At 43.9% G+C, this 27458-nt stretch overlaps 1 protein-coding gene across 1 annotated transcript; it reads left to right on the top strand.

The window, feature by feature from the left end:
- Window positions 1-1732: 1732 nt before the first annotated feature.
- LOC144723421 (dermatan-sulfate epimerase-like protein) lies at window positions 1733-6185 on the top strand. The gene has a single exon (XM_078602194.1). The coding sequence runs from the start codon at window positions 1969-1971 to the stop codon at window positions 5947-5949; it is 3981 nt and encodes a 1326-aa protein (XP_078458320.1). The 5' UTR covers window positions 1733-1968; the 3' UTR covers window positions 5950-6185.
- The last annotated feature ends 21273 nt before the right edge of the window (window positions 6186-27458 follow it).

Raw genomic sequence — 27458 nt, 5'->3', positions numbered from 1 at the left:
AGTAATTTGTCCTGCAGGAGGGAGCTTGGCACACGCCTGCCGAGTGAACTTGTTTGCTGCTGCGTTAAACTAAGGAGGCATGAAAAAATATACGGTACGTATCACGCGCATTCACAGTTCCGATTCATCACGAAGCAGGTGTAATGTAGCATATGAAAAGAGGAGGGGGGAGTGATTTCAAGGCAGCGAAGGCCATCATCAAAACATAAATTCACTCGCATTGACCACCAGAGGGCGCTCTGTACCGCGGTGAATGCTGGCGATGAGAATGTTTTGCGCGATGTGACTTGATTCTGGAAAGAAGCCAATTACACCCAGCATGTAAGTGTCCATGTGAACGCGCGCAGTGTCACAGCACATAATGTCCCACAACTTAAACACAAAGAGCGACTCACAAAGTTGCCAAGGTTTCTTAAACAAACCTTTTCAAAACAGTTGTTTTGCTTTTCTATAAGCACGCACATTTAGACGTGCGCATTTATCATGTCTGAACCGGTGCAATCATGCCACGTGCCTGTAACACGTGTGGTGGTACACGTGTAGTCACGAATACCGGTGCTTACCATACAACTGTGCTGCGCTTGATTGAAATATGTGGATGCATACAACGCTCCAGCGTGAACAATTATCTTGGCGTTCCTTGCTAATGGGCTGTACCGTATTCATTTACCTGCTAAGACTGATGGCTGACGATAAAAATCGATGTCCTAATTTGTATTTATTGAAAAAAAACACGAGTAAATATAGCACGGTCATCAATATAATTTTACATGCAGTTTTACACGTTATATAGTAAAAAAATAATAGGGCAACAATTAAAATGTTTATTTTTTTACGTTAATGCCATTGCAGGCATCTGCACAGTTTATACATAGTGTGTATATTAATAGACTGGAATACACATGCTATGCTACCGCTGCAGGCCACATGAAAAAAAACTAATCGGCATTAATAGATTTCTCGGCGAGATGAACGTGACCGTTCATTCACGAAGGCGAAATGACTTCAACGTCACAGGGGCTCGCTCACCAGCAAGCTCACACTGGCGAGCGAGTTGTAAAGTTAATCATCTCGTGTGGTTAGCCTCGGGAAGGTTTGGTCTACAACAACAGTAATACGGTAACCAATCTGGCTTACACTCAAGTTACCTCGGCAAGGCCTAATCCTTAATCATTGGGGTTGCGTATCACATGCGTAATAATAATTTATTTATATACTGTAAGATATATATACACACACTCTCTCCTCCTCCTGTTAGCCTGAGCGCGTTTGGACGCACGTTGCTTTTTTGTCTTTTTTTGTGTTCGCTCTGAGCTCATTTTTTTTTCTTCCGAGCGGGCTGTTACTGCCACCACGTCGGGTAGGGCGAGTAGCTCTGTGCAAGTTAACGTCAGCACAGACTGCACCGCGCGCGTGTGTGCGCGCGCGGTCCATTCAGTAAGTGCCTTCTCTGCGTTTCGAATGCCTTATGAACGTTACTCAACAACAACGACGGCAGCGGCAGCGGCAGCAGCAGCAACATCAGCGGCGACAGCAACAACAACAACAAGAACCCGAGACCCATTTACGTAACGTACGGGGCCACAGCAGCACTGGAAGAGTGCGAGAAGCGTTTTGCAAAGTGCAGCAGTTTTACCACCCATGCGTTGTAGAATAAAATAATTAAATGTAAAGAATAAAAAGCAAGACATGAGAAAAGGAGCTGATTGAGAGCGCAGAGTTGGCCCTTTTTTCTGCGTTAGAGGTTGGGGGGGGGGTAGAAACCTGACCACGAGAGTCGGGACTGGTTTTAACAACAACAGAAACCACAAACCGGATAGCGTACTCATTAACAGCAGCATTAGTAGCAACAACACATATTTATATATCACACACAACATACCCATCAACCTTCACCGGCTCATCCACAACCTTCACCGACTCATCTGAATACAAACCAAAAAAAAAGTGGCAAGACTGAATGAATAAATGGCGATATGGAAAGCCCCGACACACGCAGCCTTGATCTGGGAATGCGCACTCTGCGCATTTCTCGTGCTCACCGGGTGCACAAGTAGCAGCAGCAGCAGCCACTATGGAGCAGCCGGAGTTTTTGATTTTGAGCGCCGCTCCGAGCGGGGCGGGGCCCGGCCCGGGGCTGGGGTGGCCGGGGCTGGGGCCGAAGGAGCCGGCGGGGACCCCTCGGCACAGCAGCGGCAGCCGCAGCATCATCATCATCAGCAGCAGCAGCCGCATCCTCGGCTGCTCTTCGGAGCGGCAGACGTGCGCGCTCTGCGATCGAGGGCCAACTCGACGCACGCGCACCTCGCCCGTGCTCTGCGCAGAGCCGCGCACGCGATGCTCGCCAGACCGGACGTCTACCTGCCGCCTCGTCCAGCCGCCGACGGCTCGGACACCGCCAGCTGGTCGCATGCCACGGGCAGCTTCCGGTCTGGTACCACGGACAGCGCCACCAGCACCGCGAACAGCGGCGCAGCGGGAGCCGCCGCCGCCGCGCGTCGCGGCAGGAGCGGGGAACCCGGCCCCCGATGGGCTGAGATCTACGGCAGCAACGTGGGAGCTCTGGCCATGCACTGCGTGCTCGCTCCCGCGGATCGAGCGGCGCTTGCCCTGGCTCTCGACTTCACGGAGAGGCTGGCCGAGCAGAGCCGTCGACGTCGCCGTCATCAGCAACAGCAGCAGGTGATTGGGATGACGCCGCGGTTGGCGCTTTCATCATCATCATCATCATCCTCATCATCATCGTCGTCGTCGTTCTCTGCGGGTGTCGTTCACGAGGAGCACCCGTCGGGGGCGCACACGTTGCTCGGCCTCGCCACGGCGGTGGACCTCCTGTACGCGCAGCTGAACGCGTCCAAGCGGCGCGATCACCTGGACGCGCTGGCCGACGCCGCGGACGACGTGTTCTCGCACTGGCGGGCCAGGCCTTGGAGCGCCCAGCCGACGGACGGCCGGGCCGTGACGGGGATGCTCGCCGTGCTGACGGGGGCCCTCGTGCTTGAGCCGCATCGAGCGCACCGCGCGCGCGCCGCCCGCTGGAAGCGCGCGGCCACGGGCCAGCTTCAGAGGGCCATGCTGCTGCTGGAGCACGTGGTGGACGGGTCGCTGCAAGAGGGCGTCGCGTACGGCAGCTACGCGAGCAGAGCGCTCACGCAGTACGTGTTCCTGGCGCTCAGGCACCTGGGCATAGACCACACGCGCAGCGGGTGGCTGCGGGAGCACTACTGGTTCTACCTGGCCACTGTGCTGCCCGGCTTCAGGCGCACCGTCGGCATCGCCGACTCCAACTACAACTGGTTTTACGGGCCCGAGAGCCAGCTGGTGTTCCTGGACACGTACGTGCTGCGCAACGGCAGCGGCAACTGGCTCGCGCAGCAGATCCGCAGGCACAGGCCGAGGGACGGGCCCATGGAGCACTCGAGCGCGTGGAGGTGGGCCACCCTGCACACCGAGTTCGTGTGGTACGAGCCGCGCCTGGTGCCCAGGCCCCCCGAAGGTCACGTGAGGCCGAGGCTGCACCTGTTCACCGACTGGGGCGTGGTGACGCACGGAGGGGGACTCGCGCTGGACGACAAGAGCACCTTTGTGTCGTTCAAGTCCGGGCCGGTGGGAGGCACGGCGGCACGGCGCTTGGCTCGCTGCAGCCCTTACCGCTGGCTGAACAACGGGCTGGGCGCCTTCAATCCAGCGCACGAGCACCCCGACCAAAACTCGTTCACGTTTGCCCCGAACGGGCGTGCCTTCGTATCAGAGGCCCTCTATGGCCATAAATACACTTACCTCAACAACGCGCTGGTCTTTGCCCCGTCGCCCAGCAGTAAATGCCACCGGCCGTGGGAAGGGCAGTTGGGCGAGTGTGGGCAGTTCATGGAGTGGGCCGAGACTGACGCGGGCACGGGAGGCCTGGGAGCAGGCAAGCTGATCACCGCCTCTCAGCACGGGGACATGGTGTTCACCAGCGGTGAGGCCGTTGAAGCTTACGCCGGAGGGATGATGCTGAGAAGCGTTTACCGCGCTCTAGTCCTGCTCAACACGCAGACGCTGTTGGTGCTGGATCACATCGAGAGGGATGAGAGATCTCCAGTCAATCTCGTTAGTGCCTTTTTTCACAACCTGGATTACGACGTTCGATACGTCCCTCTTTCCACAGAGAACGGGTACCGCGGCGCCTTGATGGACGATTGGGATGCCCATTACAAAATGTTCTGGGTTGACGATCAGGGCAATAGCCCAAAGGCGAAGATCCAAGAAGCCGAGCTCATGGCAGAGATGAAAAAGCGTTGGACCCAGTATGTTAACGTGACATTTCCCATGCAAAGTCAAGTGACTAGGATTGCCTACATGTTTCACGGTCCATTTGTAAACATTAACAACTTAAAGTTCATAGAGAGCAGTAAATATGGTGTCAGGCTGTCTGTTTGCTTAGACAATGTGGAGAAAGTTATATCCATTGCTACTAAGCATGACGACCCTGTAGCCAGACATGGGTTTCTTGGTTTTGGCGGGTTCGCTGTGGTTGAGGATAGAAGCAAAGTTACTTACTTTGGCCAGGGTACAGTGATAAAACCCAAACACAAGCATGAGACGGTGTTTGTTTTAAGGATTTCCATTATATTTATGGGGATATCATCAGTGACAGGTGTAGTTTTGGTGGCTATTCACCGAAAGTCCAGTGTAGGTTTGCAAAAGATCGCCAGGTCAGTTTTTCTCATTTTGATCATTATTTGGCTCCTTGAAATATTAGTTGTGCAGAATGTCTGTTTCCAAGAGTTGTGTGGAAATGATTGGGCCAACTTAACATCTGTAGTGGCATCCGAAGTGATTGATGAACTGCCTTTAATTTCACTCGATGCTTCTCAGGAATTGCCAACCGTTGTGATAGCATCTCTCCCAGCCTCAGGAGCCGAGGTTGTGAGTCAGCTATTCGTAGGAAATTCTGACTTTGTGTACATCCCCGTTCCCAGTCTTTACTTTCGCCCACCATCTGTTGCTGTGCCTGGTGCTCCCTCCGGCGACACCTGTAAAGGGCCCCTGTTCAGTGATCACAGCGATGAGCTCCCAGAGACCTGGCAGTGGTTTCGATCGCTCGTCAGGCACACGAGAACGCACGTTCAGAACGCAATCCAGGCGACGAGGCTGAGCACTGACCCCTTTGCGAAAGGAATCCCGAGGGCGAATTCGACGAGACACGTTTTCAAAAAGAAGGGCAGCTACGGGCAGAGAAAGTGTGCGCGGAGCGACGAGCTGGGAAACATTCAGCGCGTGCGCAATCACCTCGACGCGTTCCCAAATTCGCGGCTCTGTCTCGGGCTCAACGACGGCAACTGGAACAACAAGCTGCCCTCGCTGAAAGATGTAATTGGCCCCGCGATGAAGGCACTGTACGTGGTATGTGACCCGAGAACTTGGGTGTATTCCATGATGCACAGCTGCTTCGAGCTTCCCGGCAAGCCCGCGTTCCCGGAGGGGGTGTGTTTGAAAATAGCCCGGCATTTGGACCCGCAGCCTCCGATCAACGCCAGCGAGGGTTGCGACGGCGGTGCGCGCCCTCTCTCGACTCGGCGGGAACTGACGTGGAACACTTCTGTGCCAGCGGCTGCCCTGCTGGCGAGCGCCTGGCGCGACAACACCGCGGCCGCTTTGCGCAGCAGCAAGCAGCTTACGGGAGATAAGCAGCAGTTAATCAGGGTCGAGGACGTTGTTCGGTACCCACGGGAGGTCGCCGGCAGGGTGTACAGCTTCATGGGCCTGCCCCTTTCGCCGCCGGCGCTCAACCAAATCCTGTTTACGACACGAACCGGGGCTGTGAGTCCAGCACACCGAGGGTTGGATTTTCTCGGCGTTCGAGATGCTTGGAGAGTTAAATTGTCTCCCGCGGCCGTACGGGAGATCGAGTCGATTTGCTGGCCCCTCATGAAAATCCTTGGGTATGGAAAGTTTGAAAATTAAGAAAACTTTAATTGTAAAATTGTAAAAACAAAAAATCAATCAATTAAAATTATATATTTAAAAAAATGTTACGATATAATTTTATAATATTTTGTTTATTCTTCACAAGAACATAGCTGATATTCAACATGTGTTCAAACCAGATTTCTCATGGCCGTCTAGATACAATTAAAATGTATGATTCCCCTTCGACTGCTTTAAATACATTATAGAAGTAATAAAAAAATATATACATCAGAGTTCTGTGTGTGTGGTTTTTTCATTTGTATAATTACCATAATTATTTTTTGAGCTCTAAGTATGCTTGAAAGGGAATGCCACTAACAGAGTTTGAGATATGTCATTGAGTGGCTCAGGAATTACTAAGCTGAAATGAGTCACGGATACTTCACTCAAATCACACCACCTCACTCGGTCCATTCCCTCCTCACCACCACCAAAAAACACACACCCGCAAGATGTTTTTCTCCTGAAATATTTCAGCTTAATCATAGCAGACGTGATGCACGATGACTCAATCAAAATGAAAGGCCTCTTGAGCTGGGCTTCGAAACAAGAAGTGCATTAAGACCTTATCTAATGTCACTGATCAATCTCACGGCTGGTCCTGTTGTAGCGCCCATTGTTGTTGACGGATGTCTTCGCTGTTTTGAGGTTCTCTCCAGGGCTAATGCTGTTGCTGCTGCAGCATCCTGATGTTGATTGATGACTGGCGCTAATAGCTTCTTCCAGCGCAGCATAATGATAGGAAATCCCAATATTTTTACTTGTTAAAATGCACCCGTGTAAGTTACACATCAGCCAATTACCAGTCAGCGTGCATTCTCAAAATCGTTGTGCTTTATTTTCTTTACACTAAATTATCACACGCCAATAATGTAGCTTTACGAGTTTAAACTTTATTGCGATTATAGTTTCACCGTACAGGATGGTCATTTAAAAAGAGCCGAGAGTGTGTGTGTGATAGTGTGAAGTTTACATACATTACTTATTACAGACACACACACAAGCTCTTTGGGGGAGCAGTGGTGCTGTGATCAATGCACTTTGCTACAATTACAACAGCCTAAGGTTCCATTCTCGGGCACGTACCAATATCAGTGACAACTTGCATACGATCATTGTCTTTGCTGCCCTTTAAATCAACTCAACGTTAAGTATCTCACGTGGTGTGCCCACAATCAGCACTAGGGAAAGAGATGGAGCCAGGAAGAGTGATGGTTCTACCATCGCTTGGTGCGCAGTGCCTAAACCTAATAGGTGCTTCACAATAATGCTTGCCTCAGCAATCTCTGCAGGTTATAGGGGCGGACATGTGTCAATGTGATTATTTGAACACACATTTTCTGGAAATAATAGACCATGGTACAAATACGTTAGGCATTAAATGCAAATTTATCAGATCACACTTGCTTAAAATAACATATCATGAATTGTAATTTATATGTTTTGGTTTAAGTGAGTGGTTGTGCACGCCTGTAATCCAGCACTGTGGAGGTGAGGATTGGTTCATCATACAAATGTTGTGAAAAGCCCTTCCCGTGGGCATCAAGAACATTTACACCTAGATTTGAAGCTTTCGTGACTGCAAGGAATCATATTCTTAGGTTTTTTCGGTAAAGTCACGTAGATAGGTTCAAAGAAAGTGTTTTTGTTATTTTATTTTAACCTATCTACGTGACTTTACCGAAAGACCCAAATAATAAGATACACACCCTGGCTCGCCACGATAATGCAGTACAGCAAACATGTGGAACCCATGATACAGGTTTTTTGGGTTAAATCGCGTAAATATATAAATGTGTCGTTAAACCCGCCCACCACCCGACACAGCCAACTAGTATGGTTTGTCACGTAAACAGAATGTTACCACTATGAGACCTCCTTACCAGTGACAAAATATAGTAATAGGTTTTTACCCTTTCAACTGGTACCACAACACAAGCAGTCAAAATGCAAACATTTGCATTTTGACTGCTTGTGTTGTGGTTATTGCAAACATGATGCCTTGTATAAAGGTGTCAGTTTTTGTACCAGTTGAAAGGGTAACAACTTATTACTAGAATGTGACCAATTCGTCACTCTTACAGCACAAACCGGTGTGCTAGAGAGCAGAGCCACAACATTTACAATCTGAGTACGACGTTTCGCCAGTAATTACAACTAGCTTCATCAGGAGACAGCCAGATTTGTAGAGAAACCCTCCTGTTTCGTTCCTTAAATAGAGGGGTAGATGTGATGAAATTACGTGTGACCCCTTTTTGAATCCACTTATTTCATCAATATGGGATAAAGTGCTTCCCCTTCGCATGCGTGGGTTTCTCCGTGTGCTCTGATTTCCTCGTGCACGTAAACACGAATTTGTTGGCCGATAACACCTTACCATGCAGAGGACCACAGAACTTGGGAAATTGTTGGTGTTGGCTCACTCCGTGGCTGTATCCTCCTGCTTGACTGTAGATCCTCGCGCCTCTGAGTCGTTCTTTCTCTTCGAGAGTGAGTGAGTACTGTGCGTGATACAAGTTGAAATTACTGGATGGTTATGTACTAGTGTAGTTGCCCGTCATATGAGGGGTTCGTAAAAAACTTAAGTGTCACGTAAAATATTTTTTTATTATTTTTTATCACATTTGGACTAAAATGACGATAATCTCCCAAAAGTTTTCCTTGAGATTAATTTTGTTGAATCGACGCTTTTATGTCGGTCGGAGTTTTGCATCTTGACAAAGCAACAAAGTTGTCCATGGGACATAAAAAGCAGGTTCGTTGAGATTAAAGTCCAACAGACTTGAAAGTTTGTCCTTGTGACTTATTGACAGTGCTGGCAAATGCAGGAATGGTCACTGAGTAGATTAAAACGAAAATATAAAATACAAAAACATGGGCACACTTGGCTTTAATCAAAAGCAGCGCTGGTATATTTTTGGATTTTTTTTATTATACTTGTAATAACAAACTACTAATATTTAGTGACAATTTTAATAAGCCTTTCATGAAAAACAATAACATTAAAAATTGCATGATAATCCAAGCAGCCTACCCAGCATCACAAAGAGAGGACAGAGTGTCAGGCGTTAGGCACAAATCACCAAAACTACGTGTGATGTATTTTTGAACACTTGCATACTTGATACAACCGGCGCTTATTTGGACAGAAGACTATTCTGTGTGGAGACTATGAGAGAAGGAACAACAGCAGCATAAACACACAGGGTTCAAATTATTTTGTGGAACCCGGTGAGAGTGTAAGGCGGACCTTCGTCCCCAAATTGACGGCTAAAACAAATAAGACAAAAAGACTATGGACAAAAATCACACTTTTTTGATTGCATCTATTTTGATTGCAAAAAATATTATGTAATATGCAATCAGACGAATTATATTATTACCAATTTCGTAGCCAGCACACAGCTGTGGAGCTTAAGATTCACACTAAGCTGGTGTGACTCTTTTTTGTAATAGAATTTGACCAACTTTCGGACGCTTTCACAGTCACATTTAAACGGTCATTCAATAAGTGACCTCTACGCATCATGAGCACCTTCTTATGAATAGACTTACTCTCAACTTTATCCCACTATCAAATCCAGTTATAAATGTTTTATAAAAACACATTGTGGTTTATTTACTTTTCATACAAACTGTTATTTTAGTCCATTAATACTTAATACATGTGTAATGAAATTAATTTAATTTGCTATTAATGACAGGTCTAGTTATGTTGTGCCTGCAGAAATTTAATATTTAAAAAATCGGCTTTATTTCGCTATTAGAGTTTGCTGAATTATTAATGAATCTGGCGGCGCATGCTACAAAAATATTAAAGCAACACCAGGTTGTTTATATACTAGACTGCACGTGTATGGATTTAATTTCAAGCTTGCTTGGTGCCCTCTTTCATGCTGCCATTTATTTGGGTACGTCTTACGAATAAGTCTTGTGTGTGGATGTTATCCAAGTGTATGGATGATGCATATCGCTACAGTCCATTAAGTATCCCATTGCTGGTTAAATAAAAAAAATCACACGTTAGAAAAGGCCCCTATCAGTCAATTAGCTGCAGCAATCAAATGTTTACACGGGCAGTATAGATTGGCCAAAGTTGTTGTGGCAATCAAAATAAATAAATGCTCAGAGCCAAATGCTTTTGCTGCAGTTCATTACTATGCAAAGCTTTGGCGCTGGAAATCTCACCTAAAGATGTATCATTACGGGCGTACACGATTGCACCGTTAAACGGTTAAGAGAAGGATTTTGCTGCCAAATTGAATGGAGCAGCTCACGTGTTATAAAAAATTAAATGTGCTCGCATTGAGGGGAGACGCGTGAGTCCAACCAGTCATCAACAGGGCAGCAGTGCATATCCACACGATGGTTCTTAAATAACTTGGGGCTCTTTCATATCAAGTGGAGCCTCGGTGTCAGCGGCTGAGGCAATGCCCTTGTTAGTGCGATTTGACTGTGGCTTTGCAAAGGAAAAAAAAACACATCGTTTTGTTTCAAATTAAATACTGTTGAGAATTGTAGGGCTGGTTTTAATGAACGCATGCACAGTGGTTATTCTCCACGCAATTATACGTATGCACGATACTCTTTTAGAGGAGAGCGGTGATGCAGTGATTAGCGCACTGCACCATGAACACAGCGACACGAGTTTGATTCCTGGCCAAGGCTAAAATTTGTGGTGAGAGATATCTGAATTTTTCCTGCCCCTCCCCATCCCCTTTCACCAACCGTGCACTGACCAGTTTTGAGAGCTCGGGGTAAGCATTTACACTATGAGACATCTCCTTTACCAGTGGCAAAATATAGTAGTAGGTTCAACACCAATGGATACTAAGCTCTAAGAAAAGCTGTCTCGGGTGTGGACCAATCAACTTCAAGGACAGTGCATATCATTATCAGAGTTGTTTCTTTTCGTTTGCATTTTGACTGCTTGTGTTGTGGTTATTGCAAACATGATGCCTTCTATAAAGGTGTCAGTTTTGTACCAGTTTAAAGGGTAAAAACCTACTACTATAGTTTGCCACTGGTAAAGGAGATGTCTCATTGCGTGCACTGACCAGTTTGGTGAAATTTGGTCAAACAAGCCATCCGGACTGACACTGCATGGGACAGCCTTCATCCAACAGTGGATTTTAAAAGCACAGCAACTTATTTTGACGTGTAAAACTATGTTTAGTCATTCCGTATGTGTGCAGCTCTCATCATTATCGTACACTTCCACTCCACTGCGCTACAGAGCACAGACTTAACTAACGTCATTGCCCACACTCATGTAAAGCCAACAGTGTTATCTCACTTTCACATGAATTAAGTTAGTTCTTGTGCATGTTATTTTGCCTGTCAGTGTCGCGATTTTTTTTTCTTGGCATACAAAATTTATGCTGAATAAATCTTGCTCAGATGCTGACTATGGCCTCTCTTCGGCACACCCACTCAACAGAGTGGAATGCATGCATTTTGATAAATGTATTCAGGGAGAAATGTTCCAGGGTGCTGTACTGAAATTTCAGCCAAAAACAACTTGTGTTGAGAACCTCTCTTCAAATTATGCTACTGGACCGTTCAATTCGTAATCTTGACAAACATTACTTCAATATAATTTCGTATTGGAAATACAGCCATCACCGACTGTATAAGTACACTGCAAGCATCATTTCAGCTTTTAAGTACATTCGGTGTAAACCAGGCCAGAGCTGTACCTGTTTGTGTGCTCTCAACGTCATATCTGAGCCTAGCCATATAAGAGGACTGCTTGAAGACTGGTTAACAACCCACCCACGTACAGAGCAGGTGACACGACTTATCTTTTGAGATGTGATGAGATCAGTATTCTAGGTGGGGTACAGTGTTGACAAACGCAGTTGAACTTTTTTTAAACAAAATTTCCAGAATATTAAAAAGTACACCAGTGTTAATATTGAATACTAAATATTTGCTTTAATTCAATAAAAAAATTTAAACTATTCAACTATTTTTATTTGATCACTTAAGGCCAATTGAGCTATACAGCTATTTTTCGTGGCCATAAATAATAGTTCAATGAAGTGGCTTATCACGTGGAAATGTATAGCAGCCAAATACTCTAAACGCGTGTTCATTCTAAACGTGGAGGGAATAACCGGAGGACCCAGAGAAAAATCCACACGACCACAGAGAGAACATGCAAAACTCCAAATATACAGGCGGCAGGGTCGGGATCGAACCCACGACCCCCTCCATACACAAGCGAGGTAGTTAACATCTCACCACCACTACAATGTTAGTGGGATGCTACCGTGGTGCAAGGGTTAACACACTGAACTGGCAATGCAGAGGTCACCAGTTCTATCTCCGGCGTGGCGTTTGAAACGATGGTGCAAGTTTCTTTATTCCTCCCACTCCCCCCCCCAACAACACTTTCTGTTCATGCTAGATCACTTGATACAGCTATCGTGCTGTGACGGTTCCACCTGAAGACGGAAGCTTGTGTTGCCTCCGAAACGTCGTGATTTTTATTTTATTTTTATTTTACTTTTATTAATTTTTTTTTTACCTACGTGACTTTACTGAAAAAACCTAAAAATAACTTTCTGTTCATCCAGCAGTAGAAAAATGTACACACAGCAGGTGGTGGGTGGTGGGATAATGTGTGGGTACTGCCACCTCTTCCAAGGCATTTGGCGAGCATAGAAGAGTAGGAATACATTTCCAATAGAGGGGCTCTCTAGAACTCCCTCTGGTGGAGGCCCTTCTACCAGCAGCGGCATAAGCAGGCAATTGCAGTGGTGCGCCTGCGTCTTTTTGACTGCTGTCGTATCCCCCCCTCTCCCCCCCCCACTTTTTTTTGCTCTTGCGAAAGTTCGGAGCAGACGCTTTGGTGGAATTTCGCGTCTTTTCCGTTGGCAAGCGTTCATCTGCACCGCACTGACGAGCCCTTTAAGAAGCAAACATGTGCGTGTGTCTATTTGTTTGTTTAAGAAAATAAATACAGATTTAAGATAGCTAAATCCCTTTGGAAAAGAAAATGATCCATGAGGAAGACACTTCTTGCAATATGTACACACATCCCTGTGTAAAAGATAAAGGTGCAGCCCTGCAATTACTTGGTTACGCCAATGCTGCTGGCCTGTTATTCAAACCTGGCCGATGTCTTGGAAGAGGGAGGGGAGGAAACTAAAACAAAAATCCCCCGTATAGCCTTAGTAGAGTTTTGGGCAAGTGCTGTTAACGAGCACCTATGAAGGCCGGCACGGCACACGAGGGGGTGTGTAGCCAACACCACGCCCGGACGCCTTTGTCTCCCTAGTGGCGATGTTTACACATCGCACCAGGTACTCATTTGAGGCTGAGTCAAACAACACTGTTCAACAAAAAAAGAACTTTTTTTTCTGGCCTGGACTTTTGCAGCTGTTTTAGACTAATTTCAGGGTGCTGATTCCAAATCTGACCTCAGATTTGCTCTATCACATCTCATTTTATGCTATCGGCATACCCCATTTTCATTGATTTTACCCGAAATTAACTCTGTCACTTATGATTGCAAGTTGTTGCGAGTCAGTGACTGCTTTAATGTGAAAAATATGGTGTTGTATTTTTTGAATAGTGTGTTTATAATATCATTTTATGTAGATATTCACATTTATTTAATATTTTTCTTCTGCAGTTTTTATTGAAAATGCAATATTTTATATCTCAAAAACCGATTTGGAATCAGCACCCCAAAATTACCTTAAAACCGTTGGAATACCTTATGCCAGAAAAAGTGTGTTGATCAGTGTAATCATCACTGGTGGTGGCCATGAGTGGGAATCGAACCCGGGTCTTCTGGTTTGTAGTGCAGCGCGCTAACCGCAGAGTTGGGAAGTGGAAACGGTCAACCTCTGGAGTGCCAGTTCAGTGTGCTAACCATTTCACCGCAGCAGCAGCAGCATCTCATACGTCAGTGTGTGTGTATATATCATTATGCATAATTCATTAATTTATTTTTATCTGTGCAGACGGGATGGATGGAGGTTTCAAATGGAAACACCCAACCTTAAGTACATATACTGTACTGCATCCCGACCACGCGATGAAACGTGCAGACATTTGGATGAACGTATGAATTACCAGATTGCGGGTGAAGCGATGGTTTAGTGGTTAACGCATTGCGCGATTAACCCAGCTGCCCGAGTTTGAGTCTCAGTCAACGTAAGTGGCGTGTGACATCTGAACGGGTTCTGTGTAGCCCAATTCCCACCATGTCCAGCACGGTGAAGTATGGCCAAAACAACTAGCATGACTGAAAGGAATGGAGAGGCCCTCACCTGTCAGTCGTTTGAAAAAGGGCTGTCCATTACAATGCCAGATTACAATTCTGAAATGTAGCTCGTAATCAGAGGTCGCAACCGGGTACCCGGTACCCGTACCCTACCCGATACCCGGCTACCCGTACCCGGCCAGGTACGGGTAGCCCGACCCTGGTGCGGCCGAGTATGGGTACGGGTAGGTCGTGAGTGACTGGTGAGTAACCGTTTGTCACTCATTTCGGGTAGGGTACTGGTACGGGTAGGGAACGGGTACCCGTCCGGGTACCCATTTGCGACCCTGGTGCGGCCGGGTACGGGTACGGGTAAGGAATCAAAGCCCGTTTGCGACCTCTGCTCGTAATGTAAGTGAACACAACGCAATGGCCTTCTTTGGATTTCTAAAAAAACAATCTCCATCCACCCGAGTAGCTGACATACATCACACATTGAGTTTTATATCTTGATAGTGAATATAAAAAGGCGAATTGTTCTACTCTAAGAATTATACACTAATTTAATTCATCATGTTATCGGTGTCATGAAAGACAATCTTTACACGTAGGCTTTCGCGATCAATATTATCAATTGTAAATGTACTCGAATTTTAAATGTTCTGGGTTTACTCTGCAACACGTCCGTGTGTTGAACTAGTAACGAATCGGCATGTTTTGTTTCCGTGACAAACCTTACGAATTGGCTGTGCCGGGTGGTGGCTGGTTAAACGACACATTTCTATTTACGCGATCTAACTCATGAAAAAATTAACTATATTATGTAAAAGACAATCTTGTGCGCTTTTGTTAAGTCTGTCCGCTCACTGATGGGTTGAGAGCACGTGATTTGTACGGTCACAGACTTCCATTCCTTTTATTGAATTGGACACAGACCGCGAGATAAAAGGCATTCATTATCTACAGGGAATGTTTTACAGCCCACCGCTTTGTGTTTACTTTCCTGCAGGTGTGCCTGGTTACAGCTAAGGGGGGATGCGCATGCTACATTATGATGTCTCTTTAAAGTCACATGCAGCCTATTTTTTTTACGTAGGGGCGGGGGAGGCGGGAGAAGACCATTTAAACCTCATTAAATATGCAAGGGGAACATTAGTGATGAATGTTGCGATGTGTTTGGCTCTTCGCTTAAGATGTTGCGCCATCAAGGTCATTACTATGCAGTGAATAAAAGGGGCTCTGTCACGGAACAGCAAATCGCGGGTCGCCTATGCTATGAGTAATGCAATGGAAGTCTCTCATTTATTGATTCATAGAGGAACAGCTGCAGGGAATGTACATTACGATTGCCAGGGATTTTCTCTCCTCTCTCTCACGCTCAACTGTGGAGCGGATTATCTTAGAGAAGAGATACACTGGCACGCCATGATGCATCCTTGCTTAATTATTTAATTTGTCTTAACCATCCTCCTCGCTTCCTAGTTACATTTATTTCCATTTTTCGATTTAATAAAACATCTGCCCTGTAACAAAACGTGACCGTGCTGTGAACTTAACAGCCTCTCTCGAACGAACGAATGTGGTTATAAAAGATGTGTTTTTTTACAGTAATTATCACGAATTCACAGCTCTCTTTGGTAATCCGCTGCTGAGTGAAGGCTTCCTCTGGCCATGTTTGACCATACTTCACCACACTGGTTAGTGCGGGTTGATAAAGGATCATGGTATGAGGAGTGCAGGGGGGGGGGGTTATGACAACTGTGGCCAAGGATCGTACTTAGATCACCGTTTCATAGCGCGGTCTGCTACCCACTGCTCCACTTTTTTCCGCTCCCATTTATCTACGCTTTTACCTCGGGTGATTTCTGTTCTAATTTTTGAGATGCGTTTATAATACGCACTTTCATTGTCACACCCGCTACAATTTCAACACGTACCCTCGGCGTCACAGACAAAACCATCATCGCAGCTTGCTGACCATCATCATCATTATTCGCGTCAATATATTTGTCATCATAATGACGCCTGTCAAGTCAAACAGCACGACCAATAACCGCCTTGGCATGTGAAAAACGTGCCGCTGTATATCAGCAGCACGATGGCAAAAAGAAAATGACAATTTTATGCAGCGCCGTAAAAGCCTGTAATCCTGATGGTATCCTTATGAAGTGTGCTGTTGAGTTAACTTAATATTAAAATCATAAAAAACGGGGGGGAAATATCCCTCACATGTATACAATTATTTCAGCTTCACTCTCGCACATTCTCTTCAAACGTCTTGATTTGGATGCTGCTTCTTTCTCACGTTTTATGATGTACATCGTCTATGCCAACTCCGTCTAACCTTCGCAGTCTTTAATGAAATAGCTGCTCGACCCTAATTGCTTCTCGCCTATCTGTAAAATGTACCGTTCCTTGCCCCCCCCCCCCCCCCCCATTGATTCCACTTATTACGCAGCTGCTGCTAATCTGTAGTTGAGCTTTTCAACTTGTAATCCAGATTTTGTTATTGAAAATGTCTTTCAAAGTCTCATTCCTTGCAGCCCTTTTTTATACGTATTAATACCGAGTTGGTGTTTCTGTGGACATGCACGTCTTTGCACAATCGAAGACATTTGACAAACTGCAATGATTTATTGCACGCCTTGCTGCTGCAAATAGATTTTTAAGCATGGTCAATGGAAATAGATTAGCATTTGTGGTTTTACCCATGCAGAATAGTACATACAGTATCATGGATCTCGTGTAGATAGATGTTTTCAAAAATAAAAAATGAAAGTAACATTAACATTTTACAACGAAATTGTTCTTTCGTGATTAATACCACAGCTTGCTATTCACACATTTATCGCCCTTTTTGGTGTGCATTTTATAATCGTGTTAAATGTTTAACACAGTGCTCTGCACTCCACTGGCAAGCTGCTCAGATGGGCAATTAATCAAGAAGACCAGTAACCATAGTTACTCAGACCTGCTAGCCCCGCACGAGCTAGCTGAGAAATATTTAAACCCTGTTAGATGCCCGCAGTGATGGGGACATGCATCCAAACTTGGCACATTTTGCAAATGGCAAGATAAAACACAAATGCCAAAAAACACGCAAGTGAACCGAACGCCATAAACACAAATGTTGGTAATGTCCTTGTGTTACAATCACAATGGGGGAGTCCTTTCAAGTTAACAGATTTCTCCGCATATTTCCCAGCTTGAATGTGCAATCAGTTGAGCACAAACACACCGTACCACGAAAACCATGTGGCCCACTGGGTTAAAGATTTCCAAGAACTTTGTATCCTTCCCACATCCCCCCTCTGAACATTGTGTCCATTAGGCTCAATAATTGAACACTGCTTTGCCACAGTTCGTACCATTGGGTAAAGTTTTGTAGTTGCTGTGTGCACGAGGTGAAGGTGGAGAGGAGATGTAGGGTGGGGGGTGATCTTCCATTGGTGGTGTATGCTTTGTACTGTGGATTATAAGGAGCATCCATTTGGCCCCTAGTTGTATAATTCCGAATATCCCGAATTGTGCAAGCTCTGCCCTTATCTACAAATCAATGCAACTGTCAGGAGAATCTTCCTGGACAGAGAAAGGTCATGCCAATGGAGTTTTAACAGTGACACTTTTCCATTTTCACACATCTGAAATGCGCCTAGTGCAGCCTGGTTAGTTTTAATAACTTCCAGCCCAATGGATTTAGCTGCGACACAACACTAGTTATTATTTAGAAAATATGCAGATACCACTTAAAGGATGCATTTAACCAATCATCGAAACATCCCATCGCAATTCAAATAGCAGAGTAGCTATAGGAAATATGTTAAAGTATATCTTCACAACATATATGTACCCAATTTAAAAGGCAGCACTCTAGAATTTAGAACAACGGGACAAGTCAAGTTTTATTTAGTGAATCCATCAGCATCATATATGTAATCATATCCACTGTGATGATATATACAGAGTGCAGAGAAACCACATTATGTTTAATCGATGCAATAAGTTATTGTGGAGTGGTGGTATAGTGGTTCACGCGCAGTGCTTCAAAGTAAGGCCCCCCTGAGTTTGATAACCGGCCCTTCACCAAACCACATTGACGGTCAAACAACCCCCATGATTAACAGCGATCGAAATGGAAATGTAAGAGTCCCCAGTATGACACCTATTCATCTTGCAGCCTATTTTAATCATCATTTTTCCCCTTTGTGGAAATGTCGTAGCAACGGAATAGGAACGGCTCTGAAAAGTGCCAGTATTCATGTTTGATCTTCTGAGAAGAATCAGTATGGTATACCGTCATATATCAGCCCATTTTGACCACTGATAATAACCACATTTTCTGCTTTACAGAGGAACTGCTTCATGTTTTAAGTTATTGCTATGCCTCTTTATTTCGAAATGTTCGTGTTATATTTTTTTACTTATTTTATTTCACGTTATCTACAAGTGCTTTCGTTTTTTTAAACAAAGCTTAGCTTTAAAAACATTAGAAGAATTCTATAACGCCATGATATGAGAACATTAATTTAACACGAAATTCGCGTAAATGATACACAATGTAACACATTTTTTTGTTCCTGGGTAGTAAATGTAATTTTTTATTGCTTATGCCTAAAAAGTATAGAAAATGGCTATCATTACCCACAAACTTTGCTTTTGTGACCGGGACTTTACGTGAACGAAAGATCTGCACACCACGTTTACTCATTAAAAAAATTGCTACATTTCAAAATATCACTGTCCTGGTCACAAAAGCAAAGTTTGTGGAGAATAATAGCCATTTTTCCGTACTTTTGAGGCATACGCAATTAGTAAACAACACTTACTACCCAGGAACAGAAATGTTTTGTTACACAGTGAAATTATCCAACACAAAACTTGGCCAGGTATCACGAAACTTGCGACATCGGGGCAGACGAATCATAGGGTACGCGGCTCCGCGTATCCTATGAGGCAGTGTTTGCTGTGTCTTTGCATGTCGGCGAAAGGGAGCGCCTTTAAAACCGCCGTCGTGTTACAAGTCCCGTACAAACCACCAAGGTTAAAACACTCCAGACCGCGGACACGAAATCAATCCGTAAAGTGACGGGAAGCGGCCGGCTCTAGGAATAATTCAGCGGGTCGCGTGTCTCTTCGTGTAACCGTTCCTCTCGTAAATCCCCGATGGCCGTTGTTGAGGCTTCTCGCTTTGAGCCGCCGGGGAAATTAAGTGGGGGGGGGAGGAAAGGGGGCGGATTAAAAACAAAATCACGCCAAGCCGGAGGTCAAAAAACACGTGATTTGTTTATGGCCACCGTTCTTTATTTCTTTCTACGATTATTTACGTGGAGCATTTACTGTGTTTACTGCAACGCTCACAATGCTGGATGGCGATGCTGGTGGCAGAGTTTGTTGATATTTTTCGGAGAACTTCTCTCCATGTGTGCAACGGCGTGGTGAAGTTACATGCCGTCGTCTGTGCACCTGGTGTTTTTTTTTTATTTTTCCAGGTTTCAGTTACGGGCAGCTTCCGTGCCTTGCACTCTGGGCAACCTTGGATGTCGGTGTAAAATGGGAAAGTCTATACCGCAAATGCCGGCAGAGTTCATTTCAGTGCATCATTTTGAATGACGCAGCAAAAACAGTGATGGTGTTTTTTTTTTCCGCGGGGTATGTAAGGGCATGCTATATTTCGTAATATACCCAAGTGGGACTTTTTTTTGAAATGGGATTTGCATTTACATTGCGAGAGAGAATGAGGGTGCTGCAATCACGTGACCAATTACAGTCTGCTGATATTTTTAGAACTACTCTACTCAAATTTAACAGATGAATATCTCACTCTAGAGACCAAAAATAAGGTGCCCTATACATTGTGGAAAAATAAATGGCACAAATTGGTAATGCGACCATAATTATACACGACAGTATTGCAAACATTAACAGAAACGATAATTGGTTAGACAACATTGCTTATTTTAAGAGCAAAACCCAAATCCTCTAGAGGTGCAATTCCTTAACCCCCGTGTCCATTGCATAGTTATCACTTCAACATTAGATCACAAAACTGTTAAGTGGTGTGTGTTCCTTTGGTAAAATACAAGCGCGACGCACAATGATCTAGCAACGAATATGCATGATAAAACAGACCCAAGCCCGCGCCTTGCTGTTCCTGGAACGACCCAGCGCAGCTCGTTACCTGTCCCAGCACGTAGCACCACGAGGCTTCAAGCCACAATGCACATCGTCTATGAAACAAGGTTTACGTTTGCGTGGGTCAACTTATGCTAGCTTACGCTATCCCAAATATCTGTTGTTATTTTTTTGCAATCGTTCACCTGCTTTCCTTTCATACTAACGTACGCAGTTATTCGAAAACTTGCTTTTTGCTGGCTGGATTCCTGCCTGCCTGACTAGATTCCTGTCGGGCTTGGACACAAGTGTGCAATTGTATCAGTGACATCACCACGCACATCTACGCGATGACGTCACCCGCAGCCCACAGCGTAAGGCCAGGTACGTGCTGACGTCACGCCTCCCCCTCCCCCCTATTCACCCTCCAGTCCAGCAGTGGATCTCGGAGAGGAGGGGGTAGAGGGAGGGAGATCGTGGAGGGGGATAGAGGGGGGGACAGAGGGAGAGTGAAGGGGCGGGAACGGGAGAGGGAAGAGAGAGAACAAAACGGGAAGAGGAGAGCGAGGAAACGCGACAAGAAGTTGGGAGGGAGGATTAGGGAGAGCCACAGGGGGGGAAAGTGGGAATCAGGAGAGCGAGGGTGAGAGAGAAACAGAGAGAGAGTGGAGGATGGAAATACAATGGAGAATATAGAGGGAGGGCGAGGTGGAAGAGGGAACAGATTAATTGAGAAACAGAGACAACGCGGGAGACCGAGATGAATTGCGATGTATATCGTACAGAGAAGGCAAGAGAAAGGTGGAGAGAGGCGGAGCTCGATGTAAGATGAAAAAAAAGTTTTGCTGGCTGGGAGGAATGGATGGACGGCCACGTCCAAGCAAAACGTGAAAGGGACCATTTAGGGTAGGTGTCTGTCTTTCGTGTTGACCACGTGACTTAAGGGAGTATTTTTGAGGGTGGCGCTGCTTGCTTAAAGTGAGCAAGTTCAAGTTAATTTATTAGGTATAGCCCTGTGAGCCATTCGACTCTTGAATCGGGTGCAACCGCAACAAACAAAAACATGAACAAGAAAATATCTTAAAGTGACTATGTGCAAACAGAAAATCCAGGAAAAGACGGCAAAATATTGCAGAAAAACCACCGTACACCAACGCTGTCTGCAAAAATCCCAGTGGGATGCAAGTCAAACAACAACAACAAGACAACTTAGATTAAGGCCATCAGTCTAACTCCGTACTACAACAAACAAACATGGTCAAACCAATGTTTTATTCGAAATCACCAAAATAAAGCCATAAAGGCAATGAAACAGTGATCATAGGAACTGTGACCGAATTTTCACAATAAACGACATAAACAACATGTACTACCAAACCCTACAGCCATAGCTGGCTGCATGAGCAGCCCTTTGATAAAGCGAACTACGCAGCCCAGCATGAGTAAATTGTAGTCCAGGACTTGTCTTGGTTACAGCTTGCTTGGCCTGATAAGACTGTCGTGGGAATCTGGGATGAGCTCACTTTCTCGGTTCGTGAACCAAGCCAACCAGATTTTAATTGGTTGTGGAATTGTGGCAAATTGTGACCGCTGTGGCATGCAAATAGCGGTTGGGTATGAAAGGGTTTCAGCTGATACATTTGTGTTTTATTCACTGGTAGCTAATAATGGGTTAAATCCTACCATCCTAATCTTTGTGGATTATTTCATGCATCTACAATTCTTAATTATACCAGTGATTTAATGTGGCATCGTTCCAACGTTTAATGTTGGCTAATCAATTAATTCTAATCCCTTAATTATTATTTTATTATAGTTTTTTGTTCCCTATGTTAATTGGTAAACTTCCAGAAAAGGTATATATATATTTCTAATTATTATTAAATCACAAAGGATTATCTACATTTTATATCAAATTAAACATTTTATATTAAAACAAATATTTCGATTTAAAGCTTTCGTGACTGCAGGGATTCATCTTCTTGGTTCTTTCGGTATTTTATTATTTCCATTCTACGTGACTTTACCGAAAGAACCAAGAAGATTAAAAAAATATGTTATACGTGTTCCCGAACCCTCGTCACAAATAGTGCAATTTGAATGCAGCTGCTGATGCAGTAGTGGCAGCTTTTGGAAGAAACGAAATCGAAGGCAAAACTATGCATTCATGTGCAGCTGCATTTGTGCATGCTGGTGATCGTTCCATTATGCGATTAACCAATTATGTGGCCAAATGTAGATACTGTACAATATTTTGGTCGGCAGTGCCTTTCTTTGTCTCGGAGTGCGAGTTTGCAAGTGAATCGACACGAATGACATACTCTTTCTAACGGCAGCAGGATGCATTTAAGTAGAGTCTGCGCCTAGCAGTTAGAAGGCATGGCACTCGGTGGAGCACGTACGCATTTATTTTTGTCTGTTTACGGACGAGTGTGTTTCCTGGAATTCAACAGCACCGCTTACTAAACAGCTTAAGTGCAGCATTCACGTAGCATGGTGTGACAACACTGTGTAGCAATTCTTTTTGTTCCTGGGTAGTAAGTGTTATTTCCTAATTGCTTATACCTCAAAAGTACAGATAATGGCTATTATTCCCTACAATTCCCCTTTGGGGCCCACACATTGATATTTTGAAATGTACCTATTTTCAATGAGAAAACGGGCAAAATTGTGTCTTTTTGTTCACATAAAGTCAGAAAAAACAACATATGAATAAAAATGAGCATGTGTTTATACTAAAGTAATACAACATTTTACTACAAAAGATTTAGAAGTGAGAAGTTTTTCGAGATTTACGATTATACTGTAAATCAATTTCAGGAATCAGCCCCCAAATGTACTTTATGTCAACGAAAATACACAGATTCGCCCGTTTTCTCATTGAAAATAGGTAATTTTCAAAATATCACTGTCCTGGTCACAAAAGCAAAGTTTGTGAGGAATAATAGCAATAGATAGGTTCAAATAAAATAACCTATCTACGTGACTTTACCGAAAGAGCCAACGAATATGAATTCCTGCAATAACGAAATCTTTAAGTCAAGAATAATATCCATTTTCTATACTTTTTAGGCATAAGCAATTTCGAAATAACACTTACTACCCAGGAACAAAATTTTTGTTACATAGTGTTATTAAATAAATACATTATGGCATTACAAGAGGCTGTCAACATCCACTGTTCACACATCAATGGGCATTGCATGCAAGTGGAGGCAGTCTGGTGTTAGCAACACTCCTTGGCAATTTACTATCGCGTGCATACGTACAGGCATTTGTCTTTAATCTTGATATGCGTGCGTACGTGCATACTATCGCCATAGACTGATATACATTGGGGTGGAATGGTGGCACATTGGTTAGCGCACTGTGATAAAAAAAAGCTGGCAACCTGAGTTTGATTCTCGGAAATGGCTGACATCAGTGCCATGTTACATGAGAAGCTGTCCATTATTTCACCAACCCGCATTAACAAGTGTGATGAAGTATAGCTAAAAACCCCGTGGCAGACTCCAACGATTTAAACGAAACTTTTAATTTTGTACTTTACCAGGTAAGGCCCACTGAGCTATATATATCTTTTTAGAAGCGACCTGACCACCAATGATAGCTCAACGAAGTGGCTTATCATATGGACATGTATTGCAGCCAAATACTCTGAACGCGTGTTTGTAAATGTGGAGGGGAAATACCGGCGGACCCAGAGAAAAATCCACGTGACCACGGGGAGAAAATGCAATCTCCAAATATGCAGGCGTGATGGTCGTATCGGACCCACGACCTCCTCCATACCAGGTGAGGTATTGAACATCTCGCCACCGTTGCACCCAGACGCATTGTGGGGAGGATTAAATTTAGCAGTGCATTGGCAAAGGGCTTTGTATTATGTATGTAACGTATTTGTACCTAGAGGAGCCTATTATCATTGTTTATGCTACACATTGTATTGGATTTTCCTAGTTTGGGACTCCAGAATGTGTAATCATACTCGTTTGTTCACACCGTTGTGTTTTTTTTCTTTTCTCAGTGATTGTGTCATCCTTTGTATTTACCTTGAAAGATAAACTTTCTCTAGTTAGCTCTAATCTGGTTCTGATTAATAGATTTTGTATGTTAGCAAATGCATGTCCAAAACAAATGAGACAATCATCTGGGCCAAATAGCTACGTGGTAATAATTGGCATGTGGTAATTATGATGATTACATACAGCATGTACTTGATTTATGATCGTTATTAATTGGGCATCCTCTAAGAGTGTGATGAGTAAATGTAATTAATGGTAATTATAATAATTCATTCGTTAAGCACATCAATATGTAAATGAATTCATAACTCTTGAATTAATATTGGCTCAGCGGTATAATGAGCAGTGCTGTAATTTAGTTGGGGTATTAAGTTTCTTTATTATTGTGGGTGCATAATATTTAGCTTGTGCTCATGTGTCATTACAGAACCTACATATAATGTAAAGTCTTAACTAGTTACAATTCCTTGTTTATTGCTACTGTGGTTATTGTCCAGTCTTATCTCTCACACGAGGCACTCGTTGTCACATTCATATTTACAATGCATGGTATCAACTTTTCAAGGCAGACGCAAACTGTCACTTAGATTATCTTAAAATAATTATCTTTACTTGTATTTTTGCGCAGAGTGAACCAGAAGTCAGGACAAGCGGTTATTTCATTTATTTTAACACTGACATTTATACATTTTAATTGCTTATTATTTAAGTTAATATTTTATCTACTGTCGTTGTTAATATCTCTTTGTCTTCTTTCTTTTCAGAGGACATTTAGAAATGTTAAGAAAATTGACCAAAGACGAACGAGTTTAATTAGTTTTCATGTATGCTGCAGAAGGCAGCTGTATTCTTTGAAAAAAAAGTCCTGAATTCATTTCAAAAGAGAATTCATGCGTGCATTAATGTAATGAAAGTCAGTTTTAACATTTGTTAGATTAATTGAAATAAATCTAAGTGATTTGTTAAAATAAATACAATAACCCGATGTGTCCTGAATTTTGGGCCACCCAGTATATTTGGATATCCTAAAATGTAAACATATACAGTCCTATATATTTACACACATCTGTTCCTATTGTGCACAACTAATGCGTTTCGGCTGACATTGAAATATCTATTAAAACTGACAAGCGGAGAAAACAAAAAACGATTCATGACAATATTCATCACTTGTGTGCACCCGCAGTGCACATGGCAATGTTTACTCGTGTTTGCAAGCCACTGCACTTCCGCAGGTGATTTAGCTGACGTCCAATGTGCAATACGAAGGTCAATGAATGCGTGCAATGTTTGGTGGTCATTAGGGTCGCTGACGACAACGTGATCCAAGCCTACTTTGCAAAGTCTCCCCAACAGCTTGGACAGGTAAACCGCAGAGCTCACACTTTTTAAATCCTTTATATTAAGTTCGCTTGCTTGCGTGCTTGTGTGCTTGCTTGCTTACGACCGTGCAAATCTTTCGGTCGTTTTTTAACCCACTTCCCGTGATCCAATCGAGCTGACATTTTCCACACAGACTCGTTGTGCGTGACAATGAATTATCGTGAAAAATTTTTTCCAAAATTTTACACTGTTTAGGGAATTTTTTTAAAATATTTAATTACCAATTGCTTAATGCTGGCAGACAATCATCTGACCCATATGTGGCAGCCATCTCAAGCCAGAGGACGAGAGGACTCTAGCCGCCACGCATATAAAGGATTTATAGTGAAAAACTTTGTTTTTACGGGTTAATTTTTTTCTCAGTTAAGAACGCAGCGGGAAACGTGCACGCTTCCTTCAGCTGCACACAGCTCGCGCGCGCATTGGTGGAAAACGTGGAAACCCGGAGTGGACCTTCGCTTTTGCTGTGCGCCACGCACAAGAGTCACGGCTTCGAGCCTCACCAAGAGGCAGATATAGAAACTTCCCAAGGTTGGGGGGGCGGGGGGGGGTCCCGAAATGTAAATATGTTATCGTTACATTAACAATTTTAACATTCAACGCACAATCTTTGGTAAATATTAATATTTTGATTTAAAGCTTTCGTGACTGCAGGGATTCATCTTCTTGGTTCTTTCGGTAAAGTCACGTAGAAGGGAAATAATAAAATAATAAAAATAAAACATAATAAAATAACATAACAAAATAATATTATGGTAAAGTCACGTAGAAGGGAAATAATAAAATAATAAAAATAAAACATAATAAAATAACATAACAAAATAATATTATGGTAAGGTCACGTAGAAGGGAAATAATAAAATAATAAAAATAAAACATAATAAAATAACATAACAAAATAATATTATGGTAAAGTCACGTAGAAGGGAAATAATAAAATAACAAAAATAAAACATAATAAAATAACATAACAAAATAATATTATGGTAAAGTCACGTAAAAGGGAAATAATAAAATAATAAAAATAAAACATAATAAAATAACATCTTCTTGGTTCTTTCGGTAAAGTCACGTAGAAGGGAAGTAATAAAATAATAAAAATAAAACATAATAAAACAATTCTCACGACGTTTCGGCCACAACGCAAGTAGCCGTCCTCAGGCGAAGAATTCTTCGCCTGAGGACGGCAGCAATCGAGAGTGGAACTCCCAAAGAACTCCACGCCGGTGTTTGGAAAGAGCCGCGGCCATGCCGTCGTTGTGCTCGGGCCGTGGTTGCAGTGATGGAGCGAGGCTGCTTTTGCTTCGCTGCGTGAAGCACTGCAGCATGAAACCGCGCTGTCGAGGGAGGGGGAGGCAAAGTGATGTGTTTCGGCTATGCTGACCCCTGCTACATGGCCCATTTGCATTCTGCAACCATTGGCTTTGTACGGCAAAAAAGGAGAGAGGAAAAAAAGGAAAATCTGCGAGGTTTGGACAAATGGGATGCGCTTGTGCCAAGGCGCAGTGCTTTCAGATTTTGCTTTAATTAAACAGAGGAAGCTGTGTGGCTAAGAATTAGGATGTGCAAATGCACAATTCACGCCCCGTTTCTCACCGCCGTGTGAGACCCCCCCCGAAAAATGTTGTTCCGCGCAGTGCATTACTTGGGCCACGCATCGATTCGTCGACATGGAATCTCGTTATCGAAAAATACGTGCATTAAATCACGTTTTATTTAAACTAACATATGTTATATTTAATGTCTTCGCATCACTATTGTAGCCA

This window comes from Lampetra planeri, chromosome 17 (assembly GCF_965212315.1).
Source record: "Lampetra planeri chromosome 17, kcLamPlan1.2.h2, whole genome shotgun sequence".
Classification (NCBI taxonomy): Eukaryota; Metazoa; Chordata; class Hyperoartia; order Petromyzontiformes; family Petromyzontidae; genus Lampetra; species Lampetra planeri.
This window is presented reverse-complemented; position numbering and strand designations above follow the sequence as displayed.